The 27907-nt window shown below is 46.2% G+C and overlaps 1 protein-coding gene across 2 annotated transcripts in view; it reads left to right on the top strand.

The window, feature by feature from the left end:
* LOC135896874 (sodium-coupled monocarboxylate transporter 1-like) overlaps nucleotides 1–27222 on the top strand; it is an 80201-nt gene extending 52979 nt beyond the window's left edge. For both annotated transcript variants that reach the window (XM_065425377.2, XM_070539557.1), the window contains exons 9-11: nucleotides 11278–11381; nucleotides 16687–16787; nucleotides 27130–27222. In XM_065425377.2, coding sequence (XP_065281449.2) covers nucleotides 11278–11381; nucleotides 16687–16787; nucleotides 27130–27216 — 292 coding nt within the window. In that variant the 3' untranslated portion in view covers nucleotides 27217–27222. The remainder of the gene's footprint in view (nucleotides 1–11277; nucleotides 11382–16686; nucleotides 16788–27129) is intronic.
* The last annotated feature ends 685 nt before the right edge of the window (nucleotides 27223–27907 follow it).

Consider the following 27907-nt stretch of genomic DNA (forward strand, 5'->3'; position numbering starts at 1 on the left):
GGCTTATAGGCGGCACAGCCACCTGAACTCGCTCCTTCCGTGCCATTGGAGACAAGAGCTCCGGCTTCGTTCGGAGACTGTCGCGGAGGGGTGCCAGTCAAAAGTGTCCGGGTCTCAAAACGGGGGCGCGCGACAAGGCGTCGGCTACCATGTTTGTGCTCCCCTTCCGATAGCGAACCAGAAAGTTGTAGAGCTCTAACGTCAATGCCCAGTGTGTGAGGCGCCTGAGGGCTCGCACAAACGGTTTAACGAGGTGAGCGCCATGTGATCCATTTCAACAACAAAAGGCACTCCGTCGACGTAGTGATCGAACTTACGCAGAGCGAACACTATCGCTAGACACTCACGTTCGGTCACGGAATAGTTACGCTCGGTGGGCGTCAACGACCGGCTGACAAAGACCGGCTGAAAAAGACCACTGGCTGAAGAACGTCCTCCTGTTCTTGGAGCAGCACCGCACCTATTCCCAGGTCACTCGCGTCAGCTTGGACTATGAACTCCCTGTTCAGGTCGGGCAGGTTCAGCTCTGCTGTGTCCTCGAAAGCTATAGGGAGAGCCCTGGAGGCAACACCTTGCTCTGGACCCCAGCTGCAGCTTGTAGACTTCCTCAACAACGAGGTCTGTAGAGGAGCTGTAGAGTAAGGTCTGTATAAGGGAGCCTGTAGAGCGGCGCAGTTGGGCACAAATTGGCGGCAGTAATTCACCACGACAGAAAAGCGTCTGAGCGCCTGTATGTTCGCCGGCGTTGGATACTCGAGGATAGCTCAGAACTTGTCCTCCCTCGGCAAAACACCGCCTCGCACTATTGTAAACCCACCAGTGAGACACGGGTCTCTGCGATTTGAGCTTTCTTCTGGTTCAGAGTGATCCCGGCAGCGTGCAGCCTTCCAAGGATGTTTTCCAATTGGCGGAGGTGTTCCTCAAAAGTGCGAGAGAAGAGGACAATATCGTCTAGGCAGGCTAGGGCGTATTGCAATTTTGCCCTTCCCAGAACTCTGTCCATCAATCTCTGGAAAGTCGCTGCAGTGCCCGAGCAGCCAAAGGGCATGCGAGTGGACTCGTACAAGCCTCGATGTGAGGTAAAAGCGGTTTTCTCCGCGTCCCTTTGCTCCATCTGAACTTGCAGGTAACAGCGGCTAGCATCTAGAGTGGTAAAATAATGAGGACCACCTAGGCTGGCCACGATTGAGTCAATGCTTGGCTAAGGGTAAGCATCCTTGCGAATGACTTCACTGAGTCGGCGGAAATCCACGCAAAGACGAGAGGAGCCGTCTTTTTTCGGGACGAGCACTACGAAGAGCCCCACGGACTATTAGATCGTGGGATTACGCCAGTCTCGATCATTTCGTACATTGCGAGGTCGATAGCTTCCATTCTGGCCAAACTCACGGGTCTAGGACTGCATTTCCACGGTAGCCCATCGCTTGTGTCGATCCGGTGTAGCACAAGAGTGGTGCGTCAAGGCCGATCGGTAAACATCGCGGGAAATTGGTTCTGCAGCAATGACAGGCGCGCCTTCTCACCTTCCGACAAACTGCCAGGCAAAGGCGGCAGCGAGCGGTTCGCTCCGCCGCGCGCGCTTGCGATCGTAGGATAACATGAAATCCTATCCCTAGCACTGCGGTCGGCTCGGGAGAATGAGTCTCGCAACAAGCTCTGCCCGCTTCGCTGGCCGACGAGGGTCGGCGTACAGCGGGTTTCGTGGCAGCCGGTGTCTGGAGGGTCAATGGGACTCGCCTCTCTTTCTGCCATGGTGTCGAGCCTGGGGCTCTAGGGGCCACCGCAGCGACAGGGAAGTGAGCAAAAGGTTTTAGGGGCGCACAAGGGCCCTCCCAGTATCCTTTGTTTGTATCCTTTGTATTCTTCTATCCCAGTGTGGGCAGAAAGTCTCGGCCTAATATCACGGGGACGGACAGAACAGGGAGGTACACGAACCTGTGACGGTGTACAGGCTCCTCCCAGCACACAACTAATCTTGCCGAGCCACACGAGGTAGCGGCACCACTCGCAAGATGGAAGGCGGTGTTGCAGGCTCGCAGCCGGACAGTGTGCCGGCGTAAGTGAGCCAAAACTTCCTCCCCGAACAGCGAGGCTGAGGCGCCGCTGTCCAGTAGCGCTGCAAACGTTCGACCAGCGATAGTGAACCTAAAGAAGGGGGCTGGCGACAGGTCATCCAGTCCTACCCTACACCCCACCGGGGCTAAGGAAGCCCTTGTTTCAGGCACCGCCGGCGAAGGCAGAGTCACCGGCGGCGTAAGCCGTTTCCTGTGGGGCGATTGTGCCCTTCGGTAGCGCCGCGGTTTGTGAACTCCCGGGCCATGTGGCCCGCCTTATTGCACTTGTAGCAGACGACGCTGCGTGCAGGTAGATCTCCTCGCGGCGCGCTGCGCGCTAGCGGTGGTTTCAGCGCTTGTCTGTGGTATTTGTTTCCTTGTATCTTCGTCTGTTTCGCGCTGTTTAACCCCAGTTCTAAGGTGGGTTCTGTTGCGCCGCGTGGGCATTGGTATCAGTTTCCACCGCCGGGTCGCTTCGATGGTCCCAGTTTCTTGCTCGGCCGGGCTGGGTTACTGTGCGCGTCCGCCTGGCGTACGAGTACGCGTCAAGAGCGTGGTCAGAAAGCTCCCACGCGCCTCGCTCCGTTTCTCCAATGAGGGCTGCTGTTGCGTCGGTTTGCCGGAATGGGGCGGGCGTAAGCACGTTGCCGCCGTTGCAAGCGCACCGGGGCTCAAGGGACAACGACTCAGGCGGCGCCAGGCGGCAGGCCCGCGGGGCCAGAATGTCACCCTGAATAAGCTTCGCTTCAGCGGCCAAATCGTCCAGGTCGTGCAACCGACCATTTCGAAGGTAAGCGGCGAAGGTTAGATGGGCTTGCCAAATCACCCACTCCACCTTTTCAGAGTTCGACGCCGAGTGCTCTGCTCAAGGAAATAAAGCTCCTGCATGGCTCTCAAGTACTCGTGCAAATATTCATCTCTGTGTTGGGTTCGTAGCTCCAACTCGCGCCGCATGCGTCGCCCATATTCAAGTTGGAGGAACGCCTGACTGAACAACGTTCTAAGCTCCTCCATGCTACGAGCGCGCTGTCCGACTAGGCGGTACCACCGCGCTGCTTGGGCGGTCAGCGAGACAGGCAGTATGGTGCCCAAAATCACGCTGTTTTCCATCATAATGGCTTTCTGGTATTGGCATAGAGACCCCACGTATTCATTAGCCTTCATGCGGTCTGAGTAACCGCTGTACGTCGCAATATGTACCTTGAAGTTGCTCGGCAGGGCAGGCCTAGGTGGACTGAGGTCCACCATGGGAGGCCTGACACTAGCCCGAGATTGCGCCATTTGCAGCAGCGATGATAGCAACTGCGCGGCTGCGGTGTGCAGCAGCGACTGGTCCGAACGAGGCTCACAAAGTGCCTGACGGGATGTGCCCGCTCGTGGCCCTAAGGGACCGGCGAATGGTGCAGAAATGTCGTGTGAGCCTAAGGGAGTCCGGCCGACGGTGCTGCGAAAAGGTAGCCCTCCAGGCCAACTGAGGCCGGATAGCGTATCGCAGTCGCCGGCAGAGCGGGATGGCTCCTGCTCGGCAGAAGGCCGAAGTAGCTGAGCAGGTAAAGGGCTCACGCTGCTTGGGCCGTAGGGTGCGCTGGTGAACGGACTAACCAATGGGCGTCCCTAGCGGGCCGCACCTGGCATCTGATAGCAGGGGGTTGCCCCGAAGAGCATCCCTGAAGCTTACAGCATTGTCCGCTGCCTCAAACGACAGAAGGTCTGCAACCAAGGACTCAGGCTGTGACGGGGGCCGCAAAGGGACCTGCTCCGACGCCATGCGGAAACCTAGTTGGGTGCAAGATATGTGGTGCTTCGGGCTAACGTGCCCGGACGCGGCTAGCTAAGGTCTAAGGAGACACGCAGCTCGACCCCACTCCTCAGCGCACGCAAAGGGGCGACGCGGTGGGTTCGCTGACTCAGCGGCAAAGCGTAGAGACGACTCCAGCACCAAATAATGGGGTTTGTTCCCTGTTATGTAAAAAAATGCGCGTACAATACAGGAATACAGCACTGGGGTGGCATTCGCATACTACGGCTGAAAGCTCCCGGGAACTCTGCTCCGCCACGCTGGTTCTTGCCAGCAGGTTCGCCACACAGAAGGCGGCCGCCTCGCTCATAGGGGCGCGGGACCAAGTGGGTCCGCACGTCCGACAGCGTATAACACCGAAAGTCAATCTCTCCGGGCGAAAGCGCCCGCGCACCTCCGATGCTGAAGGAGAGGGAAGCCGAAGAGAGGGCGAGAAAGGCCCGCTTCTCAGGCACTGTTCTTACGCGCGGCGCATGGCGTAGCGCGAGCCGCGCGCGCAAGCAGCAGGCTCCACGTCGTGCCGGCGCCAGCTGCCGCGTGGAATGTACACTATCCAAAATAAGGCTAGGGACTGCGTGTCCCCAGTGACCGCGCGGGCGAATGGCCCAAGTCTCGCGTGAACAGGAGACAGGGGTCCAAAAGGGGTCTCCACGATATATATATATATATATATATATATATATATATATATATATATATATATATATATATATATATATATATATATATATATTCATTTCGTGTCGTGATGCCGAATAGTCTCATAGTCTCAGAACGGCCTTTACAAGTGACTTCCACTGTTCTGCTTTGGATTATCACAGTTCTACCTGCAAGAATTATGACAAGTCAGACTGCTACTTGGCCAGGCATGTGGCAGGACGTCTTACAATACGTGCGCAGCTCTTCAAATTCTCAAAGAGTAAAACTACGTGGCGCGCTTCCACCTAGCTTGATGCAGCCAGTTGCAGAGTGCAGTTATATGCAGTCCTTCAAATCGGCCGAGTGTGATGTAATGGGACACTTCCTCCCATCTCCGTGGGTCAACTGCTACTAATTGGTGGTTACCGACCTCTTTAAGAAGTAGGTTGGTTTTTATACCTATTGCGTTCACTTACTTCACAGAAAATTTGGCACTTGCTCCTCGATGTCATCCCGCGTTTTGGTTTCCCACCACAACTGATAACCTCAAACGCCAGTTGTTTCGCGTGTCTCGCATTCTCCAACACCTATTCTCTTTCACCGTCAAACAGAATACAACAACGGCATACGATCCACAGGCTAACGTAACCGAACGCATCAATAAAAACCTGCGGCCAATGCTTATGGAACATACTACCAACCACAGTACATGGAATATTGAGCTTCCGGAAATAGCATTTGCGACGCGTAGCACGGTCAACAGATCCACTGGTTTTACACCTGCACATCTGAACTCTGGCACAGTAATTTCATTTCCAGGAAACTGCACCTCGGTGCTATCACATTCAGCCTATTTGATAACCACCTTCCGTGAATGCATGACGTAAGAGGCTCACAACCGCTATTAACGCTGTTCGGGAACAATTTCATAATGCTCGGCTCGAGAAAACGTGCCAATATAACCCACACCCCCATAGTGCTCAGTGAACGTAATGACCTAATATTGCTTCGTACGCATCAAATGATCAACTCAGCTAAAGGTTTTTAGGCAACCTTAGCACCTTGATGGGATGGTTCATTTGCTATTTCACCCAACGTTGGTAATTTATATTACCGCTTGCAAGACACGACAACCGACAGCCTAGCTGGGCCAGTACTTGTCTCGAAATTCAAGCGCTATAACGGTAAGCTCTCTTCTTTAGACTTGTAGCATTCTTGTGACCTCTTTTGCTGGCTTTATCTACACTGAAGCTACAAAATATCAAGCTTTACTTATGAAGTTTTCTAACCGCATAGACATGCCTGCAATTCCATGCACTGCAACTCGCATATACCAATTGCCCCACTCTAAACGCGAGTACCGCCAATGTCCGTGGATCCAGAACCGGTGTGCCCCATTACTCGATTCTTATCGCCGTTCACTTCTCGGTGGCCGCCGCACCGTCGCTTCCTGGATGGCCCTTGATCTCGCGAACCACTGCGTTGGTAGGGTGTCGCGGCTGTCTTGGGGATTGCAGCTTCGACCATTCATTGGGTACTAGCAAGGGCTGGTTCCCGAGCCATTCAGGACCCTTCTCATCATAAAGAGATAACACTCAGAGCAACCACCCATATACAAACCCGATAAAACACGAATTATGTGCCCCGTAACCGCATCCCGAACATATCTGGGCACGTCCATCAAGCGGGGTCTATCCACCGGGCCAGGATCGTCGCCCCTGCGCTTTTCAATCCTGGCCTTTAGTCACCAGTTACACCACTGTGGAGATCACTGTTCCTCTCCTCCAGTCTTTGTGACCACACCTTCTTAAAGAGGAGGTCTTTCCTAAAATACAAAACTCCGCAGGGTGCCGACGCACTTGCTCCACCTGAGCCTCAATCACCCATGGAGGACCTCCTCGACCTCGACATGAATCCGTGATCCGCACCGAAGGGGGCAGTGTGGAAACGCCGGCTGCATGGCTGCACCACTGTGCCGCCATCATCTGGGCCTGGCTCATGCTTCGTGAGGTGTCATGTGCTACCAACCTGTGGCGGGCGCGCGAGGAACGGCGACGAGGAGGCAGTCCTGTTTATTGGGGGCATCGGGCAGTAAATTTTCTCGTTTGCATGGCTCTTGCACTGCGTCATCTACGAGAGCCTCAGCTGGCCAGTGGCTTTGAAGCCATCACCCTGAGCGTAGAATATATATATCGATTGAAGAAGGCGATGACTGGAGAAGCGGACGATGAAGAAGCGCGCATGCTTTAGAGAAAGGGTAAGGCGTTTCAGGCAAGGCACGTCCCTTGCTTCTGACGTTACACAGGTCGAAAGGATGCACCTCACCAACCTGCCATGGCTAGTCGTAAGCCTCCGCTCACCATTACAAGTACAAATGAAGCCCAAAGACGTCCCTGTTGACAAGTGGCTTCCTCTTTTCGAGTTCAAGGGGGCTGGAGCACCGCGGACGCAGTTTCATTGGGTCAGTAACCTCAATTATTACATGGAAGGGGAAGCGTTGATGTGGTACCTCACAGCGACATTTGGCCACAGCAATTCACGGGAAGAACTCAAGCATAAAGGAACACTTTGCGATAGCCACTGGAGATGCCTGCCGGCTTTTCATGCACTGCCGGCTGAATGGAGGAGACGAGACCATCCAGGTTATGTCGGAAAAAGGGAATTCGGTGCCTTGGCCTACCTCGAAGGGTACCACATCATCTATGGGTTGACTGACGATGTTCCTTCTCACGTTGAATTAGTGCTAGCCGGACTGTCTTTCACCTTACCATCAGAGTTCCTCGCCGCGGTACAATGAGTTGAGACATCCATGAAACGAGTGAGATAACTTTCCTTTACTTTAAGTACCAGTACAATTCCAAGAAATCTACATCCCTTCAGCAGACCGCAACACTCAACATTGACATCTAGCCCGCGTGTTCCTGGAAACGAATGTAGATACTGCTCAGCTGCTGTGTTCCTCCGACATTTTCATTGCCACAATGAATGTCTGCGCCGTGGTGCGTGTCTGCTCTTGAGACTGCATCTGGAAAAAGTAAGAGGAACCCCGAGTTTCACTAATACGCTTTATCGCTCCCATCAACTGAAAACCAATCACTGCAACTCTCTATAGAGGAGGAATGATTATTTGTATTAGTGAGGCTGTGTACAGACAGCTCCGACTTCAGTTGATGAGATACTGTAGCATCACAGTTCAACACGTTGCATCAAGCATTAGGATTTGTCACATGGTCAGTCAATTGCAGATTAGAAACATCACAAAGAAAGTAGATGTGCACGTGCTGATATACATGAGAACAGAGTTGAATGTTGGTCTAGACAGCATCTCCTGCTTCAACATTTATGTAAACATGTAAGCTAAGACAGTTACGGAAGCACGTAACATTTTCAACGCACGTGAATGGGGCGATGAGGGAAGCCAGAAAACCTCTCTAATCAAAACACTGAACCGGCAAGCGGCTACGCTCGAGTGTTCTTTAAATATGAAGGTGTCTTCTCGAAATGACATACGGATATTGGATGCATCTATACTGAGTTCATAGAATCGCACACACGATTGTTGTTCCAATTAATAGGGCACGATACAGATGTTTGCAAAGAGACAACGCAGAAATAAGAAACAAGTTGACATCCTTGTTAAGTAAGGAGCTGCGAGGCCTTAATTGTCCCCTACGCCGCATCAGTCATTCAAGCGGAAAAGAATGGCGACGGACGCACTCGTTTATGTAACAACTACCACAAGTTGAACTGCAGAATGGTGCCCGGCTATCACCAAATTCCACAGATTGACGATGTGCTTCAACACTTGGGAGTTCTTTACTACGCTGAATGTAACTTCCATATACCGGCGTGCCCGACTGCATCCTTTCAACATTCAGAAAAGATACATTGATTTACTAATGGCTGGTATAAATGGCTGGTGAGGTCGTTCGGGTTAAAGAGCACTCATGCTACATTTAAAGCAGCCATGAATGCAATCATAGCGAAACATTGACTGCATATTGTAATAGACTGTTTTGACAATGTTGTCCTCTATTCCGAGATTTCTGGCGACCATGTGTGCCTTCTCGAGGGAATACTGAAAGCTTCTAAGGCCTAGAATGTGGAATTGAAGCGCGAAACGTTTCAATTTTTCATGTCGAGCATCGCGTATTTGGACCTCAAAATTTCACAAGGAACTTTGACACCTAACCAAGGCCACGTTGTTGCGATAAATAATTGTCCAACACCAAGACAAAGGACCTTAAGCATTTTTGGCACCGTAAACAATCATCGCCACTGCATCCGTCATCTCAGCGATATCGCTTTTCCTCGCACAGTACTACCCCGCAAATAAACTAGGTAGACGTGAATAGAAGTATGCAAGCGAGCTTCTTTAACTCAAGAAGGGCATAACTGAACGGCTTCACATATAGAACGCTCCAAGACCTCTACTGTATACTGCGATACATCTTGTAAAGGAAGTGGTGCTGTGCTGAATCCGTCAGGTTATACAGACAATGAACATCCCGTTACCAATATTTCATATAAATATACTTTAGAACGAAGGTAACTACACCATCGCACACAGAAAATGCCTTCCCATCATAGATGCGATTGTTAAGTGGCATTGCTATCCACATGGGAAGCCGTTCAGTGTTGCAACGAACCATTCTGCGCTACAGGAGCTGAGGAATGTCAAGAGTCATCAACATTAGCTCTTTCAGTTGTCGTTAAAGTTTTCAATGTGTAAGGTGAACATCAAACACGAGGAAGCCATAAGCAATGTTCAAGCTGACGCACTTTCTAAAGCTCCTATAGTGAAGCTTCTCTCACCCACATATCTTCAGAAATATAATAACGAGTGCCCCAAAGCAATGTACACGCTAGAGAAAGGCATAGGGATCGCCAGAAGAAAGGCCTAAGGTTGATATATGGGCCTTATGCACTACGCTAAACAATTCATGGGAAAGCTCAACATTTTCGGGACGTTGGCAGGAAAAGAAAATTTTGACTCCTCTCTGCACAATTCTACTGGCCAGATATAATAGCCGATGTCGCCAACGACATTTGCATTGGGACACATGCTCATAGTACAAGAAGACGAAAACAAAGAAGTACGCATCACTTGACTCAATGCGTCCAATTATACATTCTTTTGATCTCCTTGGAATGAACGCCACTGGAGGATTTTCTAGATAAGGCTAATCAAAAAGACTCACCCACTTGGCCACTGACCATGTTACTCGCCATGTTTAGGCGTTTCCTCACGAAAATGAAAATAGCGACGCCTACATTTTATGCTGAATAAGCCTTTTTGCTGCCGGCAAACCACGGAAGTTTCTTTCATATCATGGAAGAGGGTTCACAGCAGGAAAGTAATAAGCAGTTAAGTAAAGCATAACCGAAGGCATGAACTCTTCAAGTCATCCCATCATGCACAGTGCAACGATATGAAGGAGTGGTCAAATCACAGTCAGCACATTTCACGATGAACCACAGAAGTCTTAGACTAAGCTGCTATCTGAAATGTCATCGCCGAATACAAAAGAAATGCTTCAGGAAGTTGCGGGTTACGCACTTTCGTAATTGATGTTTGGAATTGTATCTTACCCAGCCATATTAAAGCAACCAGAATAAATTGTTGAACAAGGTAAACTGTCGTTTTGAACTCGATCGCTTACCACAAAGAACAAAGTATTCTATGACAGGAAGTTTCTCCCGATTGACCTTCAAGTAACTGACTCAGTACTTTACGAGACACCATAGCATTCCACTGATGTCAAGTTGAGTTCCCTTATGTAAGGTCTGTACAAAATTCTACGCAAGGTGCCGCCAGTGAACTATGAGATAAACCGCTCAGTAACGCCTTTAGGTGGAGAAAGGTGGAGGACGAACGCTTTTTAAGTCTCCAAATTGCGGCATTATCTTTCACCTTCTGAACTGAGACTTTCTTGAGGCGAGAGGGACATGTGGCAATTTGCGAACCCACTGGCTGGAGAAGCGGATGACGCAGTACGTGGGCTTTCGAGTAAAAGTATGGCGCCTCAGCCCACGTCGCTTGCTCTTAACGGTATATATACATATATATATATATATATATATATATATATATATATATATAGTACGGGAAATCAAGGTGACCAGTCGTGCTATGGTCACATGAACAGTAGCACTTATGCGACTTAGATCGACTAGTTGGCTGCTGGCTTCGGGGAACATAGTTGTAACTGCGCTTTAGACAACGGGACACAGAAAGAATAGTACCTCATATTCGCCCGTAATTTCGCGTGCTCTGTCTCGGGAATGGACCCAAGAAACAGGCTAGACCCACTATCTGTACAGAAAATTTATGTTAACTCGATAAGAATGACATCGGCTATAGAATTTACGGCAGAACAATGCATTTCTGTTCAGAATCTACAAGAGACGAAGCGTTCTTTCTTCATTTCATTTAAGTGTTTTGCAAAGGTGCGAAACACATGAAGCGGGTTATTGTAGTTGTATTTTGATGGTCTTGTTTACACCACCTTATTGAAAGCGAAGTGCAAGGAAACTTCAATTTATATCACTTTGTGATAGGTAGACAGTGCATACTACTGAAGCGCACATGATTGAGCTGCTGGGTTCTTGATTGTCCAGTATTCTTGTTACCAGCCTTTTATTTGCACCTACGGAGACGACGCTTGCACTTAGGCAGCATCTGATGTTGGTGTATGATCATTACTCCCAGAAGTTTTCGGCAATGATGCATCAAAAGGCAGCACACTAGTTACCATGCTCTTTAATATATTTTTTCTCTTGCAGATCAGTTAATCATGACGCACCATATCTCATTTCACCCTTTTGGAGCTCTTTATTTTCCACTGCAGGGACGCTCCTCTTGGGAATACTGATTAGTATTGCCACAGGTAAATACGACATCTGTAGTAGGGTTAGTTTGTGTTTTAACGCGACAGCGTTAAGGAGCTGGTGTTAGAAAAGCCCATGCCGTCAGTGTCGGCTGCGTTGGCCGTGAGCGAAAAATGGTGGACGGCAACTCATAAATAAAAACTTGCAAGATGGGCTGGGTGGGAATAGAACCAGGGTCTCCGGTGTGTGAGACGGAGACGCTACCACTCAGCCATGAGATCGATGGTTCAAAGCATGACAAAAGCGCCTCTAGTGAATGCGGTGTTGCATTAGAAACGTGCCATAGAAATTTATACTGCGGTGTATACCAGTTTTATGAGCATGTCAATTACAGAAGTCGCAGTTAAACGAGTAGCGAAGCACGTTCCTGCTACATTTCTTCTGTGCTTGGCGCACACGCAAAGCCATCTTGCGGCAAAGACAGAAGACCCCCTCCTTGAAATGTTCGGCGCTGCTCCGGCAGATGGCGCGCCGCTCGCCTGTTCCTCCCCATAGTCTCGTTTGAGCGCATTGAGGCAGCGCGGACACCGGTGCGAGGATGCCCCAATACCCTTGTGTTTAATTAGTTTTCTCACTCTCTCCCCTTCTAACTTCCAGCGTGCGTCCTTCGACCCTCGTGCTTACGCGACTCGGCTCCCCTTTCCGCTCATACCGCGTTCCTATGTGCAGCCTCCAATGCGGGATGACTCTGACGTGATCGCTGCGCCGTAGCGCGTCTGGTGGGAAAGCGTCCCCTGCGATGTGTGCTGTGCTGCTGGCGAGGAGTCATGCGTCTGCGTGGTGCTCCCGAGCGAGATAGAGGACGATCGCATGGACGCGTCAGTCCCATGATCGCGTCCGCCTTCATGGCGCGTCGCGGCCCGACTGTCCGTGCCGGTCTAGACGTTTGGCTCGCGCAGATCGTTTCTCCCTCCGAGACATCGAGTTCTTTGGTTTGTACCGCTTGCTCCGGCACACATTTCGTTGCCGCACCGAACGCTGCGTTGCTCGGCGCTCACCGTGTGTCTTTGCGTGACTCAAGAGCATGCGGAGCGAATGAGTGAGCGGTGCAAACGGGGTGCGATAACGCTATCGCGTTCCATTCTTGAAGGCGAAGCTTAAGCGTCCTCCATTTTTTTTCAGATGAATGCTTACTACGATCGGTTAGCTTCATCTTTATTAAATCCTTAAATACTTCATTCTATTCCATGAATATTGGTACTCCAGTGATCCTACGTTTTTGCAACTTTCATTCTTCAAGAAAAAAACTGTTTTGTGAACAATTCATAATCAACAGAAAGGCGAAATGACTTTCTTATGTCTTATGCACTAAAAAAGTTCTTTTTCTTTGTTAAAATAATGTTTAAACAACCATATTAAACATCAACTCTTATTTCACCTCAGCTTTTCACTCTTTCCTTGTGAATATGGCAATATTGCTGAAATCCCTGAAAGAGAATACAGAAATGGAAATTATTCAAGCTGTATTTGAACGCAATCGAAGAAAGATGACCAACGTGGAAGTGGGCTCATACTAGGTAGAATCTGTGTGTCATAACACCGTCTTCTCATTAACCGAATGGCCATGAACCAGTTCTGCTGTATTATCGGCGTGTCATGGAACATCTAAACGTCTCGGTAAAAGCAAAACTGCAGCGCCTGAAGCAGGTGGCGCTGACAAAAATGTTCTCAATGCTCTCGCCAGAGTAATGTAAGAAATAGAATTCTCCAATGTTCAACCCCATTATCCTACATAAGCTTTCATTGGTCATTGCAATTACGAAGAATTTGTCTGAACATTTATATTGATGTTCAGTATAATTTACCAAAAATACACCGCTGTTCATAAATAGAAATACCCGCCTTACTTTCTTCCCCGCCACTGTGCCTGTATTTCATAATTATTGTCGCCAGCTTGTCAAAGATCCGCTGATATATTGCTACACTATTTTTTAAACGCTTCAACGAGGAGCGATTCAGCAGATGCAAAGAAAACCGCCGCCTACTGATGGATGTAGCAATAATATTAAATTTGAGAAGACGAAAGCGAAAACCAATTTTGAAGAATAGTCTTATTCTTTGGACTTTTAGTACTTCTTTCGCTACGGGACCATCCACCACACACGTCGAGTGCCGTTATTTTCGTAACTGAGACGCTCTCATCGCCATAGCGCTTCTATGGACGGGCAAATTCTGGGGCCGATCACCGGTGTGTGGGAAAGCTATATGTAGAACAAACAGAGTTATTAAGATGCACGCAATAAAACGCGGGCGCTAGCGCGCATATGCGTTTACTCCTTAGCACTGAATGTAATGGTTTGCAAGCACTCGAAGTTCTTGACGAAAAGCTGAATTACTACGATCTGCGGTTCAATGCTGCATAGAAATGGTCGCCATCCACAAAGTGGAACGTCTTTAAAACCACGTTTGCAATGCTTCACATGATCAACTAGAGCAATCAAAACACGCGGGCACCAGATATTACACTGGCAGCTTCGACGAGTCATGTATACAACAGACAGACCTAACTCCCAGGTCAGATTTTCGACAATCGCCGACTGCGCTCGCCCCAGTCCTTGCGCTTTGAATGCTACTTGTTTTTAAGAGCAACAGTTTGCCTAATAAGGAGTTCTGATTCACAGTTTTTATAATGTTTTCTTCAGCATCACTAGAAAGTGATATCTGGTGGAGGTGTTTTTGGGTTCATAAATAGGGATGCCCCTTAAAACCCACATCCCTTAGACAACGCCAGCGTCGCCCGTGTCCATCTATCAATCCGCATGAAGCAAAGGCTGCCTCCGGAGCCAGGACTTCAACCTGAAACGTGCATAAAGATATTGGTCAAGTTAGCAACCACAATGCCAGCCCCAGCGTCCCCCATCGTGCTGCAATAGCCCAGGCAGCCACCGATATTCAGCGGATAATTGTTTGAAGATCCGGGATACTCGATGGAAACATACGAGGGTGTCGCTACATTCAAAAAGTACAATTCTGACGACAAGCTGCGGAATGTATACTTCTCCTTAGAAGACGACACCAGGACGGTATTTGAGAATTGTGAGTCGGCCCTAAGAACGTGGGAGCGCTTCTGTCGCACCTTCTTTAACACCTCAACGAGCAACGTCTGCAAAGAGAAAGCGATAGTGTAATCCAGTGTTCAGCTCGCAAACAAGAACATTACAATTTATACTAAAGAGATAACCCGCCTGTTCCGCCACGGCGACGCATACATGTCTCAGGACCACACAGATCGCTTCCTGCTCTGTGGTGTGAAACAAGAGCTTTTCGACAGGGTGACTGGCAATCCAACCAAGACCGTCAATGAAGTTTTACCGGAAGCCAGCGACATTGAGAACGCGCTGGAAATGCTGTAGTTGCAAATAAGAAACGTTCTACACTGAACTGCGTACACTTGAACTGGCACGCATTTTCAGAACGACGTTGTTTTATTTACCAGATGAAAAGTTTATAGTAAATCGTATTTGCTTCGATTCCTAAAAAGACTAAACTGATGCTCCCTTTCAGCTGACTGCAATTCAAGTCCCAAATTGATTGTTCAGATGCCCGTAACCAAATCTTTGAGCTGCGTCACGTTTGAGAGTGGTCGTTATCACCCATTTCTTGAAACACAAAATTTATTCTATGGATTTTATTCTTGCGGCCTATATTTTCCTTTTGTTGAACGGTTGCTTGATGAGCAAGATCCCTAATTTCTATTGCTAGCTCAAGTACCAATTTCATATTGTAGCTTATGTGGCCATTGGTTGTATCAAGCTTGGAGTTTATTTCAACCATCTTAGCATCATGATTAGTTATTCTGCTTTTGAAGCTATCTAGGTTAGATATGAGAGTATCCTGCGATTCTTTCAAATAAATAATTTCTCCTCCATCGAAACGCCCAGAGTGAATTGTGTTCTATGTCACCGGAGAGTAGCACGAGCCCAGCGAGGTAGAGCACTCGGTTCACACACACACACACACACACAAACAAGAGGTTTCTTGACAAGTTAGGTGCACACTCATCCTGCAGATACAACACATGCCTTTGTGGAGCAGCACGCAATGCTATAACTGATTCAGATATATCAATAAGACGAACACCACTAGCCTGCGCAAATAACAGTGGTCTGAGCTGCATTTCAGGAACTATGTCGGCACGATATCCCACGCTGTCATAGTGCCGTGCAGTTATATAGGCCAGCCCCGGGTCACTTGACTGAAAGCGCTCGAACAGACTGCCGCCGACGTCATCGTCGAACAAACTGTCCAGGCGAACCTCGAAGTATTCGTGGTCCAGCGATGAATCTTCGTCGTTTGTCGACATGTGGGAGGATTTATTTATTAATTATTTATTTTACAAAACTGCCGCTCTCAACCGAGAGCCTAGCAGACGGGCATGAACACTTTCTTTTCCATACATAAATAGAAGTGAATGAAAAAAGCGACAGTCAACAGAATACAAAAGATAAAGTAGATAAAGTATACAATAGAGCACTAAACAACGCAGAATAATACGCGAACCGAGGGTCACGTGGCTCACAACGCTGAAAGATACTGCCGCCGACGTTGTCGTCAAACAAATTGTCCAAGCGAGCTTTGAAGTATTCGCGGTCAAACGATAAATCTGCTTTGGTTGTCGACATGAGGCTTGATGGATCAAAAATGGGCCAATGAAGCACGAATAAACCCTACTCCTATTAAGGGGCTAATGCGCAATCACGGTCCAAGAATCTTCGAAAATGTGCAGAAACAACAGTAGTCTGACTTGCATGTCGGCAAGCGTGTCGACTGCATATCCCACGCAGTCATGGTGCCACGCAGTTATATACACCAGCCCCAGTCACGTGGCTCGCAACGCTCGAAGAGACTGCCCCAGACGTCGTCGTCGAGCAAACTGTCCAAGCGAGCCACGCAGTATTCGTAGTCCAGCGATAAATCTTCGTCGGTTGTCTACATGTGGGACGATGAATCCGAAAATCAGCCACTGAAGCCCGGATGAACCATACTCCCACCAAGGGGCTGATGAACAATCCCCATCCAAGAAGATTCGAAATCCTGCGGAAACAACACTAGTCTTAGCTGCATGTCAGCAAGCGCACCGTCTCCAAATCGCCACTGTGAGATACTGATAAAAATACTCAACATATTCAATATTTATTTGTTAATGGCATCCATGTATTTGTAGTATATTGCTGCTGAATAATTACTGACGGTAGCCTTCTAACGGGAATTTGTTTTATTGTAGTAATAAGACAACTTATACAGCATAAAAAGCGCTGGTTGCTGTTCAAATCGTTGGCCTATCACTTTGTTTTATATTTTCAGGCGAGTACAAGCAACTTCCGGCCGACTTCAGGTATCTGAACCCTTCTCTGGCGAAGATGTGGCTGAAGCTTCATGTTATACGGGGCAGTGAGGCAGAAGAGGTCAGTTTTGAAGTCAGCGCCGAGATATAACCGGCAATTGGGGCAGTTGTTGAGGATATGTCTGCTTCTAATGTTTCAAAATAGAGACGTAACCAAATAACGACTTTGTCATGCACTGCATGAACGCATTGCAGACCAAAAAAGCAAAAGAAAGGCCTAAGCGGGCTGTGAATGAATTCTAATAACAAGAGCGACTTGGTGGAACATACAGAGAAAGAACATGTAAGCAAGTGCCATACATTGTCCAAAGGAAAGCAGTGCTTGTGAAAATTTCATGATGACCTTGTAATATATATGATAAACTTTTTTGACAACGTAGCGATAACATTCTTCTAGACATAAATGAATGTAGAAAGACACAAAGATAAGCCAAACATATTGATGGCGAGAGCGTGGAAAAGCTATTCTGTAATTTACGTGCTGAATTGACAATACATATGTTTTCATTCTACATATTTACATGTTTGTTCAATAGACCAAGCCTTACAATACAAATGCCCCGCTATTTAAGCTAAGATTAAAAAAGAACAATTTATTATATGCTTTATACTGAATTAAAGATAGTGAAAACTCTAACCAAAATTTATAATAACAACCTGGAGTTTCAGAGCACGATCGGGGTCTTCTCCATGGCTGGGGTGGCACGAGGTGTAACAGGCTTATAGCGCGTTCGGGGCTTTGACAGGTGCTTTGACACGTTTCGTATACCTCAAGAGCGAATGGCAAGAACAGTTTCTGATGAACGATTCGTGTTACCCGGCATCTTCTGGAAAATCCAAGCTTCCGAAAAGAGCCCCCGCTGGTGGTTTTCTTCTTTCTCAAAGACTACAGCACCGTCAAAGTGAAGCTCGTGAGCGAAAAGCTCGCAGTGCTTGGCCACTGCGCTGTATTCTCTGTTTAGGTGGCGAAGGTAGTTCTTGAGTTGAGGAATTATTTCCAGGACGGATTTATTCTCGCTAATATTCGACGCAGGGCATTCGGTGCAGGTAATCGTGTACACGTCCTGCGCTCTTTCGGCAGCAGCGTGGTCTTTTCGGTGAATGCAGAAGCTGCCGACTGAAGAAAGACCATTGTAACCGACGTCCACCCCTACTCCTCACCACACAAAGATTATTGTCTCGCCGAGGCAAACTAATGGAACTGAGGCAACGACGCCTTTTACGGATACCGGTTGTTTGGGGCGTCAGTAAGATATAGCGCTTTGCTGCCAGGGGCAGGGGTTGACGTCGCCAACAATGCTCCTTCTGCCCTCGGTAGCGTCCTCCCTCGTCTAAAAGATACCGTTCATATCGGAAGGCAAAGATCATTGTGTATATCATTACCTGCACCGAATACCCGTCGTCGTATAATTGTGAGACCAAAGACTTCCCGGAAATAATTCGTCAAAAGAAGAATTACCTTCGCCACCTAAACAAAGAATTCAGTGTTGTGGCAGAGCACTGCCAGCTTGCCAGTTTTTTGCTCACCAGATTCGCATCGACGGCGCTGTAGCCTTAGAGAGAAAATAACCACCGGCGGCAGCTCCTTTCAGCATCCTGGCACATTCAGGAGTGGTCGGGTGACAGCGATCTTTCGTAAGGAATACTACGCACCATTTACAGTCAACGTCTGCAAAAAGTGTCTGCGCTCCCTGCAAAGGGCCTGTCAAATCGTAAAAACACGCATAGCACTGCTACTCCTGAAGGAGGGGTCGGTCGTTCCCCGCAAAGTCTCAGTTTTTGAATAAATTCCCCGCTTGCAGGTTTCCTTCTCTTTACTTCAGTTTTACCAAGCAGACAGCTGTAAGCCGAGTGTTTACCTTTGATGTGTTATACTCATTTTAGAGCCAAAGCAATTGACGTGGTCGCGAACGCGATGCTGACTTAAAAAGAGTGCCTCTTGCTTGGCCTATCAATAAAGCAGCACTATATTGCTTTCAGCTTCAGTTTTACGGTGATGGAAATTGGAGACGTTACTTACTTTTGGTTCCTAAGATTGGTAGTGAGAATAATTTCTTGAAAATAGCACTAAATGTAATAAGAACTTTCTGTGAGCCAAATAAATTCTTAAGTAGCTTTTTTTGCGGAGAGTAATGTAAAACAGTGCTATTTTAAGTAAGCTGTTCAGCATGTTTAAGAGGAAGCTTGACTTGGTTCTCTGTATACCTGCTGTTAATCTGTGTTCTTCTAACACAGCTCATTGCATCAAATATTTCATTATTTTGATTTCCTGATAAAAATATCACCAAGAAGGGAATAATACCTTAATCAAATTGTTATTTTCTAGTGATGTCATTCAGCCTAATTTGACAATAATATTCACACTAGAGGTCCACAATCTTTTCTGCAATGTTTGTTACGTGTGGCAAAAACACAGACGTGTGACGGCGTTAAGACCGCTAAATCACTATTCGATGCTGAACGGGCTGATGTCTCTGTCGGCAAGTGAGGTTAGATATAGCAACCTCCCGTTAACGAGCAAGCTCCTCTAGCAATTGCGCCACATCAGGTAAGCTTAAGTGCGCGATTATGGCAGTATGTCGTGCAGATCATTGGATGGGCACCAAAATGATTACATGGCGTCATTTTGCGTGAGCTTTGCAGGGAGTATTGCCTAAGGTTCGATAAACTGGAACCCTCTGCTCCTACTGCAAGAAAGCCAAGTGCAATGGGATTCGCCACGGTTTAGGGGGTCATATTACAAATGCATCACAAACAGCAAAATTACACTTGACCCCCCTTTTCAAATCTCTCGAAAGGAGCGGAAAGGCTTTCGAGGAGGCGGAGTTATTATATTCATTGAAGATGACCATCAACCGTCTCTTGGTGATAGTCGACTGTCCCCTTGAAGTAATCTGGTTCTCTGCACGCATTTGACAGTATCGAGTAGTCGACGTCGTCCTAGAAGGAAAATAGCAACAGAGGGTAATGTCACTTTCTATAAACCTTGCACTTTCATCATTTAACTCCAGTAGTGCGCGAAGCAACTCGGGGTGCCCACGTACTGGGCATTCTTTTAAGAAATCATCAAGATCTTGCTGAGACATATGTACTAGAACTAGTAAGGGATCACAGGGTTGTGCAGTGTTCCTTTCAATTGAAACCTGCCGTGCAAAATACAGCGAAATATGCACTCCCATCTATGTATGCACCGACACTGGCAAAAAGATTGGCATGTTATCCTCTTTTACAAACGACTTTGTAAACAATTTTCAAAACATAATGGTTAATGTTAATTGCAGCTTCTTCCACGATAAACTCAAAGAAGTTGAAACTACGTGTACACCGAAAATGACGATCATGTCAAGAGAGAACGATCCATGGTTTACCCTGAAAGTTAAGAAATGCATATATAAGAAATAAAGAGTTTGTAAAAGCTGCCCGAGCAAATGCTCTAGAAGACTGGAAAAATTCTCGAAGCTAAAGACAAGTTTTTTTATTGCGTCATTTCCAATATGATAAAAAAACTGATTTGAAAAGTTTTGGTAAGTATTTAACCCAAAACCAAATCACGCTGCTACCTTACTAATGTCCGAAAGAGGAGCAGCGCTTAACATAAGAGGAAGCACAGATCTATTGAGCAAAGGTTTCTCTGCAGTTTTCACTTGATAACACTCACATACTTCAACAATAATTTATTCCATTCTCTTTTCATCCATCATAATATAGGACCTTGCTTTCGCTGATGCAATTGACAGGCTTTCTTACAAAACCAGCCCAGGTCCTGATCGTATAAGTGCTGAACTTCTAAAATTAACCTCGCACTATTCTTCTGTTTTGTTATCTCTAATATTTCAGCAATCCCTACATGCGGGATGCCTACCGGAAGATTGGAAATCAGCAGTAGTAATACCGGTATTTAAAGCTAGTGACACTGCACGGTATAATAGCTACAGGCCTATATCACTGACATTTATTTGTTGCAAATTACGGGAACACATCCTGCACTATCACATTACAGCCTACCTTAACAAAAATAGCCCGGTCCTGAATAACGAACATGGCTTTCGTGAAAACCGCTGGTGTCAGATACAACTATACGGACTTGTAATAGACATTCATATTTCTTTGCACAAACTGATTTCTGCAGTCGCCATTTCTATTAATTTTTCTAAAGCTTTTGACCGGGTAGCTCATAATTGACTAAAACTGAATGTTAAAAACCTACAGCGTGACTACAACACGACGCGTTGGATTGAGGAGTGTCTAACGAACAGATTTCGAGTAATCAGTCCAAACAACTGCTTTTCTGACCGCACACACGTCAATTCGGGAGTTCCTCTAGGGTCAGTCCTTGGTCTACTGCTATTTTTACTATACATCAGTGAGATCGCAACTAATATTACTTCACGAATACGTACCTTCTTAGGTGATTGCGTCTTGTATAATGAAATAAGCTTCCCTGCCAACATTTCTGTGCTAAAGCCTGATTAACCAAAACTAACTGACTGGTGTGATACATGGCAGATGGAATCTAGCATAGCCAAAACTAAACGCTTAACATTTGCTTCAATTACTCAACCTATCGCTGACCAGCACACAATACGCGGTAATGCTGTTGACTCAGTGTCTTCCATCAAGTATTTGGGTGCTCTGTTTTCCTCCTATTTCGGCTGGAATACTCACATTGAACACATTACCACAAAAGCGTGTAAAAAACTTGGCTACCTGAAACGGCACTTATGCCTTGCGAACACACATACCAGACTTTACGCATACAGTTCTCTTATTAGGCCCTCTTTATAGAATGCGTCCACAGTTCGGCAGCCCTATCACTCTCATTTTACGAATCTACTTGAATCTCTCCAAAATAAAGCTGCGCGTTCCATCTTATATTCATACTCTCTACATGGAAGTGTGTCCCCCCTAATGAAATTACTGAATCTCCATTCTCTTGAAATGCGCAGGAAATTATCTTGGTTGCCCTTCTTTCATAGTCTTTACCGTAGGAACATTATATTCACTCGAGCCATAATTCTTGCCGCTCCCCACATCTCTACCCGCACAGTGCATGTTTATAAAGTAAAACCTATATTTGCCTGTACTAACGCTCATAAAAATACGCCTCTAGTTTTATATATTGCCGAATGGAACTCATAACCTTCAAATATTGTTTCGCTTACGGAATGCTCATAATTTCAAGCAGCACAGCTAACCCTTTTGGAGAGTGTTAACCTGTCTCAACCTACATATGCTTGAATATTTACATAAAGTGTTTGCATGTGCTTGGTATTGTATAACATTCATTCCGTTCCATCTGATATGTAGTTCTGTATCTTGTTTACCTATATCGTTATTCGATTTTATCGTTAAACTCATGTACTGATAGGTACCTGTCGTCTTGGTCACGTTCGAAGTTTTTATGCGTTTCTCATGCTAACCAATATTGTATAAACCCCGTTTCTTTTAAAGCGAAGCTTTCTTTGCCTCTTCCTTTTACTTTCCCACTGGTGCTGCTGCTGTGGCTGCTGCTTTTAAGCACATCGCGTCGGAGCGGGCCCAGCGTGGCTCAGAGCGTGTGTATACATGTCTGGGGCGAGTAAGAGAGGAAAGGCGAACCTAGAAACTCATTGTTATCCCACCGTGTCAAATGTGCACAATGCCCTCTGGGGCTCCCTGGCCGTCACCAGATTAGCCTCTTGACAGCAATGAATATCCGTGACTCCCCTCAGCAGCATTGCCGAATAGCAGCGATGTCCTTTCTACTAACGTTTAAGCCAAAGGGGACGTAGATAAAACTGCAGGTAGGAGGGAGGAGAACAGGCATGTCCCGCGCAAGGGAGGTGGGGGGGGGGTTACGTGAGAAGGCAAGCAAACCCTACTACTATACAATGGTGGTTGCGGGGTAATTGGATAAGCTTAAGTTCAAGGTACGCAACAGTACGTTGCTGCTATTTCTGAAAAATAAACACCATGCAAATATGTCACGCGGACAAATTACGCAGGGTGTAGAGAAGCAGGGCCCCATTGATTAAAGCGCATCGCAGACTTCAAGTGATACTGCGACTCTGGCAATGCTAGAAGTCACAGATTGGATCCCGCCGAGGCAGCCGCATTTCGACGCTGGCTAAATAAAAAGGCACGTTCACTTATATTTCGGAATACGTTAAAGAGCATCACGGCGTCAATACAATCCGCCGTCCGCCACAACAGCATGCTTCGTAATCTGATTGTGCTTTGGCACGTACATCCCCATAACATTCATAATACATCTTCCATAATGCGAAGTGCTATGTGAGGCAATGACTATGGTCAATAATCTCAGATTTTATGAAATATGGCGCACAACAACGCCTCAAGCAAACACCTTTCTTTGCGTTTTCTGTGTACGGAGCATGCAGCAGGTCTGGTTCCCGCAAGGTAAGGTTTAGCATCAACTCAACACTCTCGTGTTAGATGAAACGTTGAAGAAATTAAGCTGAGGTTACTGTAAACGTTACCTATAATTATTCTCAATCAAAGCATCCCGCATGGGAAGCTTCGCTTCTATCGATTTCCACAGTGCGTGGGATCTGCATTTGTTTTCTTATGTACTTTCTTTTTTTCTGCTTTGTTTGCTTCCGTTTGACGTTTTGATCATTTTTATTGTCCCTAATGCCTTCCTAAATTTTCGGCATTGCACACATTCTACTTACGCTTGATATTTTTCGTCCCGTCCTATGTAATGCGCTAACTCAAATAAATAAAAAATAAATAAATCTAAACGCTGTCTGTCACAGCCAAATACGAGGATGAAGATACTGCATACTGCAATAACTTGATTCTGAAATTCTGGTGTAAAACTCTCATGAAACAAAACCTGCATTCTTCTAATCTGTAGGTATTACATCTTATTCGCTCTCAAAACTGAAATCCTTTTTTTTAGTCTCAATGCTAAACCAATAAATGTCTATGAATATGTGTTCTTACGTGCCTACAAACAATGCTAACTCGAAACGGCCAGCGTTTCGTACACTCTACACGAAAGGCACTCAAAATTTTGGTCGTAATAGCCAGAAACAAAAATGGGTGTATGCACATGGGGTGTAGAGCAGATGGATTACCTGCCAGGATATAAATAGAGAGGCTTGTATGTTGTTTGGCCGTAATGTTCGAACGTAAAATATTTTTGGGGACTTGTCATTATTGGTTCAAATCATTCGCTTCACTTTTAGGTAGCGGATAGTGCCTACATATTTCGCTAAACATTGTATGTTTGGTTACGTAACTTCCATCTACAATACTGGTGCGTATGTTCCTAATAAATAAGGGGGAACACTGTGCTGAGTGCTAGTTTGTGACAGGGAACATGATTATTGCACAGTGTAGCAATGAGTTACCTGATGCTGTTTGCGAACAGTGTAACTTGCGACTTTGCTATACCCATCCTAATGTTGGTGAAAATATTAGAGCTCTGAAATTGAGTATGTCACGACACCAATAGATAGGAGCAATTATGTTAAAACCTATACGGGGAGGCCATTTGGAGGAATATATTATACCATCACAATATTCAATAATGGTGTAATTTTTTTCACATGAATATGCACACGTTGAATATAATATTTATTTATACTTAGGATGAATCTTAAGCAGTGCGAAAATGCAGAAAGTCCTGTATAACTCGGCACTCAGGCATTTGCAGGATCTGTCATGTGAAATGTATGATCAAGGTTAAAGAGTTTGATGATAAACAATGACAACGATGAAAGATCTTTAGACCAAATTACGGTGAAGATGGCACGGCGACCTCTATAATTCGCCGTCCTGGCAGCTACAAAAAGTTGTGCGCGTCGAAGTGAAGGAAGCGGAAGTGGGCGCAAGTGAAGGGAAGTACTAAAGTCCAAAATGTACAGAGATTTAACCGCGCGACATGGAACGTAGGCAGCCATTACTACAAATGACATAGGTCTGTTGGCTATGCGAGAGATTTTGCATGAATTTCCTGCCGTCTCTTTCAACGCATAAATAATTTGTCCAGCCCTGCTATATTTACATTATCATGGCAGCTTCTAGTTCTGTGTAAACCACAACTGACCACAACACCAAGTGATATGCTTTCATCTCACCGATAATAGTTCATGCTTTTTGGTGACGAAGATGTCATCTTTTGACAGAGCTATCACTGCGAAAACAAACAAGGGACATCAGTAATAGAAAAAAAAAACGTAATGTCTATTTTTGGTGTCAGAAAAGAATCAGCGTAGAGGAAATCTGCAATTTATTTCTTGCTGCTGGGATAATGAGTAAATGGTAACCACATATTTTCTGTTTAGGATGAATCCCGCTTTACATAGGGTGAAGAGGTTGTCACTACCTTGCTCGCATCTGTGCTTTGTACAGGCACACTCGCAAAGGTTTACAGCACAGCTTAGTGCAATTATATGTGGGAATCAATCCTAAAAACCTGCAGTTTCTGTTTTCTAAGCACCCCGTATTTCCGGGCTGTGAATTAATTCTCGCCGCCTGGGGTCCTTAGCGTGCCCCAAATGCACGCTCCGCGAGCGTTTTTTTTTTTCCCTTCCGCCACCATCGGAATGTGGCCGCGACAAGCGGGATTGAACGTGCGACGTCGAGCTGAGCATCGGCACGCCCTAGCTTCCGTGTTGATTTAGAAATCGCCACTTTAACGTCCATCATCGTCCGTTGTGAAGTAGGCATCGGCAAGGCGTTTGGCACACACATGGCAGGAAAGCTTTCTTTTTCATAGAAGCTCATACATTCAGAAAACAGTGATCCACAGAACAGCCGCACTTCTTGTTGCTGTGACACTTCTGATGACATAAAAGTTGTGTGGCTGCGCATTCAGAATAAAGAAAAGGAGCGACTCCATGTTTGCGTGCTTCTTGACACTATCTGTGTATCGGCATATAACTCAGCGAAGGCATACACAAAAGCTCGGAATGTAGAAAGACACGCACGGCACTCTGTCACCTTTTTGTGCACGCAAACGCATGAACTCCCAAAATTATATGTAACAGAAATCATGCTTACCACTTGGCAATAATGCGAGAGCCTCACTTCCCTAAAAGAAACTTTGATGAATTCACTTAGTCATAAGCTTGTACGTTTTCAAGAATGTAACATTGCGCTCATCTCCTGAAACACATCCTGGACGACAAAAGCCACGGCTGCTTATCAACATACTGATATTTACTGACTTCTCTACAACAATATTCTAGAACACTAGATTCCGTTCACATTTGTCATGTATGTATGCTTAGCAAGGTACTAAACTTTCTGCTTAACATGTAATAAATGTTGGCTGTTATCTTCCCCTCTCCTATGAAAACATCAATCCTATCCATCTTGCCGAGGTCGGTGGCAATAGGTATCGTCCGGCTTCTCGTCTCGAAATTCTAGAACTAAGCACATACTCACTGGTTTCGTAAAAACTGACTACAGCTTGCGGCACGTACAATCCGATCACACACACCACTCTAGTAATCGAGGAGTCGACCACAATCGAGAAGTATGAAGCCTATAGCACTTTCTCTCCGGGGAGCGATAATAGGATGACTGTGTTAACCCGCCTTGGTGGCGTATTGGCTTCGGCGTTGACGTGCTAAGCCTGAGGCCGCGAGATCGAATCACCGGCCACGGCGGCTGCATTTCGCAGAGATCGAAATGCTCAAATGCCCATGCAACGTATCTTGCGTCCACGGTAAAGAACCACAGGCGGTAAAAAATTATTATGCGGTCCTCCATTACGGTGTGCCTCATATTGATAGCGTGGTTTTGGCACGTGGAAAAACCAAAAAATTTCAATTACTGCGGTGAACGAATATGGGGTAACTTGAATGCACTTGAACGCGACAACTGACAGAAATCATGATGACAATTCTCATTGCGCAAAAATATACCAAACGTACTTTCCAGCATAGTTCCTGCGAAAACATGATTTATTGTGCACATAATTGGACGTTAATATACACTATAAAACTATATCGTTACCATGAAATAGCATGCAAGCGTTCGATACAACAGTGCGTTGGGAAACTCCGACCTCCAGGTGCACTTTCACGGCGGCTCCTAATTCAGGATCACATCTTGAAAGACAATTTGTTCATTAAGACGAAATTATTTCTGTTTACGCTTTGGAGTGGTATTTATTCTTATTTTCAACATACCTGCCTGGTTAATTTGGTTAAAGAGCGCATTCTCAGCCGTGATGCTGTTTTCACTGCTAAGCTGGTAAACATTGCATAAGTAATGTTTTGAGGTAAACCTTCATTTTAAGGCTCACTTATTTCGGTTCTACTTTTTTGACAAAAATTGAATAATTTAGAAACAAGAAAACGGTACTTAACACATAAACTAAACCAGCAAGAACCGCTTGTGACGAATCTTGATTTACAACAAGCGTTCTTGTCTTCACGTTTCAGGCACAGCCAGAGAATCAGCAAGAAACAACGAATGCCGCCCTTGTTTCTAATGAAGAGAAAATGAGGTGTGCTTCCACGAATGTATAAATAAAAGTACTGGAAAATCTAAACACACTGGGAAGTAATGAGTTGAAAAAATAATGTCTGTGACAGCGCACTACAAAGTCTTCGGCGCGGAAAAATTGAGGCAGATTCCAATACCTTGTTTTGTTGCAATATTTGCAATATGTTGCAATATGTTGCAAACAGCAATATTTTGCATAAAGCTGACAAAGACTGTGGAAAAAGTGGACAACAGTAATGGGGTCAAGTATATCAAATACAAAACATCAAATCTACAAATATATCAAACAACCAAATGACCGGATCTTTCGGCTCAGAAATGCATGTTCATAAATAACTGTGGCAGAATAACAAATGTGGTAGCTCGTAAACGAAAGTGCTAGTGTCCCACTCTGTATCACGTTTACTATCCCCATCTTTCTCGCCTTCTATATGTCGGATTGCCTCCGCGGTGGAAGAGCACACAAGTATGTCAGTGGCACTGTCTGCGGAGCGATGTGAGTACACCGTTCTCCACCATAGCATCCTACGCCACCAGGGGTGCGACCGTGTAGAGTCGACATTGTTTATCATCTGCTAGTGGCGTGGGGCACTGCGTTAACTTTCTTCGTTTAGTAATCTGTCGTAAGTATGCCTACACGTATTACGTGATTTCTGTGCCCTACAAGCTCTTACCATTTTTGCATTATTGCTCGCTCTAAACTGCAGATGCGGC

This window comes from Dermacentor albipictus, chromosome 5 (genome assembly GCF_038994185.2).
Source record: "Dermacentor albipictus isolate Rhodes 1998 colony chromosome 5, USDA_Dalb.pri_finalv2, whole genome shotgun sequence".
NCBI lineage: Eukaryota > Metazoa > Arthropoda > Arachnida > Ixodida > Ixodidae > Dermacentor > Dermacentor albipictus.